Source organism: Neospora caninum, chromosome Ib (assembly GCF_000208865.1).
Source record: "Neospora caninum Liverpool complete genome, chromosome Ib".
NCBI classification, from domain to species: domain Eukaryota; phylum Apicomplexa; class Conoidasida; order Eucoccidiorida; family Sarcocystidae; genus Neospora; species Neospora caninum.
Genome location: NC_018386.1, coordinates 1,482,372 through 1,492,353, shown reverse-complemented (window position 1 = coordinate 1,492,353; position 9,982 = coordinate 1,482,372). Strand labels below are relative to the sequence as shown.

The 9,982-nt window shown below is 52.7% G+C and overlaps 1 protein-coding gene across 1 annotated transcript; it reads right to left on the bottom strand.

The window, feature by feature from the left end:
* Positions 1-5,173, bottom strand: NCLIV_004180 (conserved hypothetical protein; the record flags this gene model as incomplete). Its single annotated transcript, XM_003879920.1, has 10 exons — positions 1-62; positions 190-377; positions 784-869; positions 1,583-1,657; positions 2,266-2,326; positions 2,813-2,906; positions 3,405-3,472; positions 3,864-4,009; positions 4,257-4,289; positions 4,823-5,173. The coding sequence occupies 10 exons, from the start codon at positions 5,171-5,173 to the stop codon at positions 1-3; spliced, it is 1,164 nt and encodes a 387-aa protein (XP_003879969.1).
* Between the last annotated feature and the right edge of the window lie 4,809 nt (positions 5,174-9,982).

Here is a 9,982-nt window from a genome sequence, read left to right as displayed (position 1 = left end):
TCAGGACCGAATCGCGGCGAACTCCACCATGGACTTCTCGCCACGACTCGCCTGGCTGCCACCTGGGAAACCACATTTTTCGACGTGGGAACGTTTGGAATGTTGAATTGTGTTTTCGACCTAGAGGCCTGCATGTCAGTTTCCTGTTCCTGGTGGGCCGCAGTCCGTACAAAGGACCAGGCGACTTACCGAGATGCTTGACAATGTACCAAAGAGTGGACGAGTGAATCGCACCACTGCAGAACAGCCCGAATAAAATCGCAGCGATGCGGAGTGGGCTGCCTCCTCTCTCCCGCACGCGATTCACGATGAGAGTTTGGAAGTTCGGAAGAGTCCAGATGCACGTCCAGGCGAGCATCAGAGACGAGCAAATAACTCTGGAAAAGCCAGAAAAAGCATCGAACCTCCAGGGTACTCCACACGAGACTCGTTTTTGGGTCCACTCTTCTACGTGGAAGGAACGGCGATCCCTGTGGATGGATATCTTGTAGGTTTGTGTTTCCCGGATCCAACGAAAGTTGTCTTGCCATGGCTTCGAAAATACTCAGGATAGAAAATGGTCAATCCCCGACGCGCGTTCTGCTGAAGTGTACTGTATCTGAGACTGTGTCTCCACGCTAAGAAGATCAGCGGGCGACTACGTGGCGAATTCTAAAACACTCTGCTGGGAAGCCCATGGCAGACCGAGCGAATCGGCCTCGCCACCAAAAGGCGATTGCTGAGCACACAGCCTCAGTGACCCAGCCAAGAAAACGAGGCGAAGGTAAACGTCCAAACACGCACCCCATCATGAAGACTATGGCAGGGCCGCTGACGGGGTTGGTGGAGCTCGTCATAAACTTCTCGTTCACGACAAACGTCAGACCTTGCTGAAAACAGGCACAAGGAGAGGGGAGCACTGCCTCTTTTTGACCGCCTGTGACGGTCGCAGAAAGTGGCTTCAGTGCCGCGGACACGAAGCGTTGAACATCGCTTGTGCAGAAAACAGATTCTGTTGCAGTGCAAAAAGCAACGTTCACTCCTGTGGTGATTTGACCAGCGCATGCGGCTGACTCCCGCATGGTCTCTGTCCTCATCCTATTCTCCGATTTTAGTACAGTCTCGCTTTTTTTATGCCGTAGTACAGCGCATTCAAGAGCTTTCTGGTTCCACTGCGTGAGAAGTCTGAGAGGCTCCTTTCGCCCGCAAATTGGGGCACATGCATGCGCCACCCCGGAACAGCTGCGCACATTGGGGCGCGTTTATGGCCCAGACGAGTCCCTTCTGGGAAGAACGGGGGTAAAAGGCCTCCCTCAGGCAAAGCGCGAAGAGCGTCTTGTCCACAGACACTCGGTAAATGCATCCCAGACTAAAACGCGTCGTATGTCGGTGGCTAGACCCCAGCGGTGGACAAAGGCAGCTCAGTTTGTCGTTGTATGAATAAACACAGGGGGTTCCATGTTTAGCGGTCCTGACTGTCCCGAGCAGCACTGCTTCTCTCCTCCAGAGTGTGGCGCGTTGTCTCATTTGTAGTCCTCAAGTTGGCACACCATTCGCACAAGCGCTGAGCGTATGCAGTGCCCTGTCCCTTCTCTTGGCCTACCAGAATTGCAGAAAGGAACGTGATAATAACCCCCAGGCACTCCTCATTGTGCAACTCGAAGGTGAGATCTGCGGCCTGCGCAGAGCGCACGGGACACGCACATCCAGGCGTGGCAGAAGGGAGGTAAAAGGAGCCGTCATACGCGCCATCGGGCCTTGAAGACGACCGAAACGAGGTGTCTTCGGAGGTGCACAGGTCCGAGAAACACAATCTTAGTCGGGTTTGCCTCATTCTGTGCAGTACGCGACGCGAGGCATGTTTGTGTGGATTCGCTCGTTCGGGAGGCTGTTCGCTGTATCCACACCACCAGGGTGATTTCGAACAGCAGGGGTGTACCGACGAACTACACGCAGGACGCAGGAATGTGCCATCAGGCTGTGCGACTCTTTCGCCCCCTCTGCTGCCTGAAGAAGGCAAAATCTCGCCACGAAGAAGGTCACCAACCACGCGTATATCTCCCGTCTCTTTGTGTTGTCTCCTTACGCAGAAACGCTTCTCAGGAAAAACGGATGTTCTGCTGCAGCAACGCCACCCCCTTAAAGGCCCTGTCCAGCGTCATCGCTCGCTCGTTGCTAGGATTTTCAGCTTGCGACGCCAGGAGAGTCCGGTGTGAAGTGGCAGTGAAAAACGAGTGCCTCGTTGCTACCAAGTGGTAACCCAGCCAGCCTCGATTCTCGACGCACCTTCATGCTGATGCCGCCGCAGATGAGCAGAAGACTCAGCCACTGGAGCGACGAGAACTGGCTGCACAGAAAACAACTCACATAGCAAGAGAAGATTCCTTGGAAAGAACCCAAAAAGAAAACAGGCCAACCCTTGCAGCATCGACCCTTTCAGTCTGTTGAACAGCTCGTCTCGGTCGCCTCTCCTCCTCCGGTGAGAGACCTTGTTGAGTTCGACGGCCCCCCAAGCGTGTAACGATCTCGGGTTTTCTTCCCCAAGTCTTCCAGTGTTGGATCTGTAACTGAAAACGGCAGCGGGTCCCTCGATGGCAGTCATTTAGATGACCGATAGAAGCGCGGCTAGCCCGTCCACAGCAGAGTCTAGGAGACAGCTTTCCCCAGGGCTGCAGCGCCATGTGGGGCTGTGAAGCGGGCCGCTGCAGCTAGATATGAGCTTTTCAGAGAACTGTAAAATGCATGCATTTGAGCGAGAGTACACAAAGGGGGTCATAAGTGGTCAGTTAGGGCGGGTGCATTAGATCGACGAGAGAAATAAAGCCGGTCGCACCGTCGGAGGACGCAAGCTGAAATGACAGCTGTCCAAACAATAGAAGAACTGCTGACGAGGACATAGGCTCCAGAGCCGCATAGGACCAGGCCAGCTGAAAAAAAAAGAAGACAGAAATCTGGCGCGTGCAGATCTGTGGGGACATGCTTTCTCGGAGCTTCCGCTGCGCTTTCCTGGAAGAACTTTCGCCTGCCGAGCCAGAAGAGGCCCGACCAAGAACACGCGGAACCTCACGACTCTGGAACCGCAATCTCTCGCGTTTTCGGCCGCTTACTGACCTCGCGAGTGGCGAGAGCATCCAGAAAAAAGAGGAAACGGGTTTCTCGCAGGAAAGACGGTCGAAGCGGGGGCGACCTAGGAAACAGCGCGAGACTGACCTCAACATGAATTCAGAATCTTCGCAGCTACAGGCACATGCAACTTGTCCTCGACAGAATCCGGTGGGAGGAGAAATCGGTGTTTCTTCCGCGAAGGCGACACAGAAGTGCCCGGGGAAGGCAGACGCTGATCCACAGCACCTAGAACTCAACATTAGCACGCGTAGTCGCTTTTCTCTCAAGAAAGTTAACAGCCCGTGGAAGAATCCTCGTACCTTTTTCTGCGACCTGATGAAGGAGGTCAATGCCTGCAACAAAGAAAGCCTTCCGCCACGCCCGGCGACTGCAAAAACCGAAACGAAGGAAAAACGACGGCGATACATGCACGTGGAGCACTCCAGAAAAGACGGATCTCAGTTTGGTGGGAATTTCAGAAGTCGGGGCCCGCCAAGCAACAGAGTAGAATCTGATGGGTTTATGTACAAACGCCCCTCTTGGAGATGCGCACACAGATCTGTGGCGCACACGTGGAGGGTAACTCGGATCCCCCAGCCCCTGGGAAAACTCGATATCCTGTGTTTGCACAAAACATATATCTCCTCCCTTCTTGACGTAGTCTGTCTTTAAAAGATAGATCTGCTTTTTAAACGTGGAGACGTGGTTTTGGACGTGTTCTTCACGAATCCTTCTCGGGACTCTGGCCTCGGGGTGTCTCAGCCATGATGTTGTCTCACTTGAGGTGAAGCTCTCGCAGCCGCAAAAGAGGCATCCTGCGGCGTTCGTGTCCTCGAGCGGTCTCCCCCGAAGCTGACTCTCTGAGAGTGAAGACTACGGAAAGCATGCCGAGGAAATGGGGAATCAAGTACAAGCACGTGCTGGTCTGTAGCAACAGGAAAAACGAGATTCCGAGAACACACAGAGAACGCAAGACACGCAGCTGAATCCGTGGCTGCTTGTCATAGGTCGAATACGAGAAAAGCTTCCACCAGAGCCCTCTCGTATATCGGGAGTGTGGCTGCGAGTGGATGCGCCAGGTGTTATTGCCTGACCCCAAAAGTCGTCCTGATGTTCCTGTCGCATAAAACACAATGCTCGAGTGAGCACCTCGCAGCAGAGTGGAGTCTCACCGCGGCAGCGCCTTCGAACTTCAAAGCGTCGACCTGAGAAGGCAGGCACACACGAGTTGGGCACAGGACAATGGAAGGCCGGAGGCACTGGCGCGTCCGAGACGCACGTTTCCAGAAGGTCCGGTGCAACGCCCGTTTCTGCAGTCGCTGCTCTCGTCGATCGATCCTGTGTGTCAGTTCTCTCTCGTTACTGGAAAATGTTTAGCAAGCCAGGCGACGGTGCGAACGGCCATTCGCGGCGACAAGGTGTCCGCTATCTTTCGGAGCAGCAACGCACAGTTTCGGAAAGCTGACCAGTTTCGTGTTTGCCACATGTGCTTCATCGTAGGACCGAAGCGGGAAGCGACCACACTTCAGAGCCAGAAAAGTCCACGCGTGACTGCAGCTCAAGAAGTGATGCTACTAGGAGGATTCACAGGGCCAGGGAGAAATACTCTCTCGAAGGCAAGGCTGAGATGCGTGCGAGCGGTCTCTCCAATCAAAGCGTGACTCTCTGGGGTGCATAACACGGAAAAGCGGCCTCGAGAGTTCGCTGTAGACGGCCGACTCTCGGTCACAAGTCTCACCAGAAGAGGCTGGATGCAGTAGGCGACCAGGAACAGCGCGACGCATCCGGCGAGTTTTAGATCCATGTGCTTTTTTCCATCATCTGAGCAGATCATGTCCAGGAATTCGGTGTTGTCTCCCAGGCACAGCGTGGACGATGCATCATCTTTGTCCTCGAACCCACTAAAGCGTGACGCTGTGCTGAACGGCGAATGCGGAGTGCCGCTAGAAGGCTCCACCCGCCTCGAGCTCTCCCCGCCACAGGCTTTGTCCCCGCCGTCGCCAAGCCCTGTGGTGCAACTGCTGTCGCAGAAAACGAAACGATCGCGTGCCGTGGGTTGCAGAGCACAGCGCGCTCGGGCAGTCGACATGGTGAAGGAATCGAGAAAAAGAAGCGGATTTGTGCAGGCGTTTCCGCTCACGTAGGAAATGAAACGAACACCAGCTTAGGTACTTAGAAAAGAAGTCGGCCGTTCGCCAGTGTCAGTACACCCCTCACTGACGAGTCATGTCCGTCAAGGGTGTTTGCCTCGCATCCGCTGGTGACGCTCTCTGTGGGTTTTTGCCGTGTGTAGGAGAGAGCAGAACAGGACGGCGCTCGAAAGACGCACAAGGCAAGTCCAACCAGGAACGAATCCAGCGAGGACGGATGCTGTCGGGAGAGCGAAATGGTGAAGGATTGGCCGTTGTAAAGAATCCCCCTCAGGGAGCAAGTTCGCCGGAAAAAAAGCAAACGGGAGAAGGGCAAAAAAGGACAGACGATCCAGAAGATTCCAGGGTCGCAAACCACGTTGCACAGTCCAAAGCGCGTTGTAGAGAACCGCACGCAGCTGGTCGCTAAAGTGATACAAGACCCGTTTTGCGATGAATGTGGCCTTGGACTTTCGACGAAAGTACACCGGGGAGCCCGGAGAGAGGCGGCAGAAGTCCCGGAGAAGATGGGGAGGCGCGACAGACAGGAGAGAGACTTCCCCTAGTCCGGCGCCGGGCAAGCTTCTGTCCTTACTCCATTGTTGTCAAGTCAGCTGGTTCGTTGGATTTATATACAAAACAGACGTTTCTGCCTCAATGGGCCTTCCCGGAATGCATTTCGTGGCCCAGTCTCGCTAGAGCGAGCGAAGTGACACTTTACGTTAAGACGGGTCGATCGCAGGTTGCAGGGAGCGGTTTGCCGTTTCTACCGATATTGACGGAAGGTGGAATGGGGACACAAACCGCGCCTTTCATCCAGATCAGAGCCACGAAAACTCAAAATGGATTCCAGAATTGACGATTCGCGCGAGTTTTGTCGTCTAGATGCACCAGACCCCAAAGTACTACGCGGAAACAAGACTAGAAAGGGGAGTTAGCTTTGCTTTTGGTTGGGGAACGAACTTGTTGGGAGACACATAACGAAGCCAGTTGTCCCCTGCGTAACATGTCATCTAGATTCGGGAATGTGGGAAAAGTTGACACTGCAGGCGAGTTTTTGGCTTCAAGACAGAACGTAAGGAAAAGGATTGAGGCATTACTGGCTTGGCGGAGCACACCATCTATCAGATATGTAGAGAGGGTGATAGAGACAAAAAAGGGACACTCCGAATGAGGGCCCATGAAATACTATTCCAGCCCCCCCATATCCCGCACGCCTATTTGAGTGCAGGACTCTCTGTTTTCATTCAGCAAGACACAGAAGAAAGGACGTGTGGTCGTGGACGAAGAGGAGCGAAATGGGCTTTACGAAAAAGAAATGGAAATGCCTCTCGCAATCGCGAAGCGTATAAGGTTGTTCCTGTGTTTTCTCCTGCGAAAAGAGAAGCATGTCGCGGAGAGGGCCCACAGATTCACACCTTGTGTGTCAACAGGAGACCTGGCGTATGTGGAGCAAACATAAGAAAAGACGGGACACACTTACAGCAAGCGAACATTCGCGACACCGGTACCAAGGCAGCGTGTCTTTCGTGTTCCTCGCCGGTTGTTCGCATCGAGGTGTTTTGCGTTGACGATGCAAGACCACGAAGCAAGATGCATGCCCGTCCTTCGGATCTTGTACCAAAGCGGGAATGTGTACAAGCTTACCCTTATGTGCCTCCGAAAAGATCCTAAAAAAATAAAACTTCCAATCTTATAACAAATTTTCTTTAGAGAGGTGCTGCATGTGGCTCGAAGCGGTTGATCGAGACTAGGGCTCGTGGCGCGGTTCGACAGGGTAGCCAGTGGAATGAATCGACATTTGCCACTGTGTCCGTTATTACTGGTGTATATCATTCCTCTTGAGAAAACCCAATGGAATGACGCTTCGGCCAGCCAAAAAAACACTGAGGGCGCAGGGTGACGGTGCGATACCGACAGTCGGGGCAGACGATAAAAGGGTCTTTTTCGCCACTAGTCAAATACCTTGGGTATAGATTTGGCTGTCTCGTGTATTGTTGCCCGTTGGTGCTGCAAAAGACATCGGCTCCGGCAACTGATCCGGGCAAGATATTGGAGTTCCCACGTCAGAAATCAGAAAAGGACTGGATTAACGGAACAGGACAGCCGTTCTGGGCTTTGTTGCTCCCGGCACCAGTAAATTCTTTCATTTGGTATGTGAGTGCCAAAAAAAATGCCAAACAGTGGGTTCTCTGCGCGAGACACTATGTATGTCTTTGCTCGGACAGTAATTCTTTCTTGGATGGTGAGAACTTGCTGAGACCGAGATTTTTTACTATGTTATGTTGTACATATCTACTGTCAGCGCTTGCTAGCACTTCGTCTTTTCGCACATCCGGAGTGATGGCAACTTCGGCTGGGTGCGTGGTATCTGTTCTTCGCGTCAGCTTATGCTCGCCTTCCATGAGATAACTAAAGAGTCAGGGCTCTACGAAGTTCCAAAAAGTCAACGGCCTAGGTTATGGTAGCTGTCTCTTCCTATTAGTAGCCGTAAGGCACTTCTCTTCAATGGGAAACGAGCGAACTCCTTTGAGAAGTTGCCTCCGTCAATGCATTTTTCTGAAGAACTGGATGTCAAAAGAGACAATATGGAGCGAAAGATGTCATGTACCATCACAGGAAATTCCCATTTGTAGATGTTCATTGTTGTTCAAACAAAAGAAGGGCTTCTTTGCTGACCGCGTCAGGCTGGGGCAGATAAACGAGTCATGGAATCATCCGGATGCTAGTCACAGTGGGGGTTATCCTTCTCCGCGAGAACTTTATGCCTATTGACGTGCGGCAGATAGGCAGGGAATGGTCAACTGTGCGACACCTGGGAACATCTTCCAGAACTTTTTGCAGAACACTTGAGAAGCGTAGGCCGGCGTCTTCGAGTATGTAGATGACTGCAACAACTCCTCGCCTCCTCGGCGCCAAGAGGCCAACGGCCACCTGAGACCTCGAAAAAGTTTGGTCCTGGGTCTCCTCTAGGATAGCCTGGTGGAAAGAGTTTTCCATTTCCTCCATGCACTCACGCTGCTGACTCTGGCACACATCATTCAGGAGCGTCCTCGCAGCAACATCCAGGAACACAGATATTTCAGCTGTTCCACCCGGTATTGCGGCCGCAGTGGATGAAGGACGCAGAGTAGAGACGACGGTGATACTCGCCGAAGCCGACGATGTCGATGTAGTCGTGACTGTAGTTGTTCGTGTGCTTGTGGACAGGGTCGTTGTGGGCCGATTGGTAGAAGTCGGAGTCGTTGTACTTTGCGTTGTGCTGGTCCGTGTCGTTGATGTTGTTGTTCGTTTGGTTGTTGGTGTCGTGCTTGTTCGTGTCGTTGATGTTGTCGTTCGTTTTGTTGTTGTCCTTCGGGTTGTAGTGTACGGAGGCCGTCTTGTCGTAGTTGTTGTTAGTCCGGGTGCGACCTTATACGTTCTCACGAACATCCAAAAAGTGTCTAATGCACGAAATACCAGCGTTTTCTTCCCGTGTTTGACGAGAATCTTTTTCAAAAGATCTATTTCGTTATCATCTGTACTTTCTCCGAAGTCTGTTCCTTTATGCAGCACATCATCAATCTCCCGCAAGAGGTGATCAAGAACGGCTTCGTCGTTCAGACCTTTTCGTCTGTCGTTTGCAACAAGCTGTAGAAAGCTGGTCGCAATTCGGCTGTCCTCGTCATACTCTATTGCAGGTGTCACGAGTGATTCGAAGAGCCCGAGCAACCTGGAAGGATTTTTGTCGAAGTCCTCGGGAACTGACTGCCTTTTTCCGGTATTATCAGGTAGAGTCGGCGAGGTTCCCACATCAACCTTCTGCGCGGCGTTCTCCAATGACAAAGCGAAGTCCCTCAATGCAGCGGTCGTCCCATTAGCGGATACCAAGCCTGCTGAAAAGGAACCAATCACATGGAGCACAACTGCTGGCGGATGAAAAGACAGCACCCGCGTCAGTGATAGTCTGAGTCGCCCCGCCGGTTCCCCCCCGTTGGGGACGGCAAACCAAAAGCAACCCAAGACGGTTATGCTATCATGTCACTTACCAAGACAAAGGGCAAGAGTGTGGTTTAATACTTTCATGACGGTGTGTACAGGAAGAGGATTGTGTAAAACAAGAAATAAATGCGATCACGCGCCCCTTGTCTTCCAAAATAGCTGCGGGGGGGTGGGGGGGGGGGATATCTCAAAGAACACTCTGTACGGGGGAACCTCTAACCTCGTTGCAACATATATTAACCCGATGAACAAAAACGTAGATGTATTAAACAAACGAACAAGTGGAAAGTGTGTGTCTTGGATTAGCACACCAAAAGAGCACAACCTCTTCTCCTCGGCGATGACGTGTCCGTAGTAAGTAATAAACATTGTGGAGAGCATGCTAGCCAAGGCCACCGTGAGTCGAGTGCTGGCTCCAACACAGGACGTAGCCCTCGTGCATTGCTGGCAGCCGACAGCTCTCAACGGAGTGTGCGGCTGAACTGGGGGGCTAGCATCTTTCTTAGAGTATCTGAATCTGCCTTTGCTGCACTGCCACTTCGAGGCTGCGAAGTACATCAGTCAAACCCGCGTGCCCACCAGCGCTGCGTCCGAGTACCTGCACATCTGATCACCGTCACTTGCGCACCACTCAGATCGGAGTAGAGTCAAAAAAATTCAGTTTGTTCGTCCACTTCTGTACAGGTTCTTAGCATGTGGCAACGATGGCAGGTTAGGACGCGGTAACCGAGAGTTTGTACATTCGTGTCTACACTGCGACAAGGCGGCGGGAACTACAGCTCTGCCAT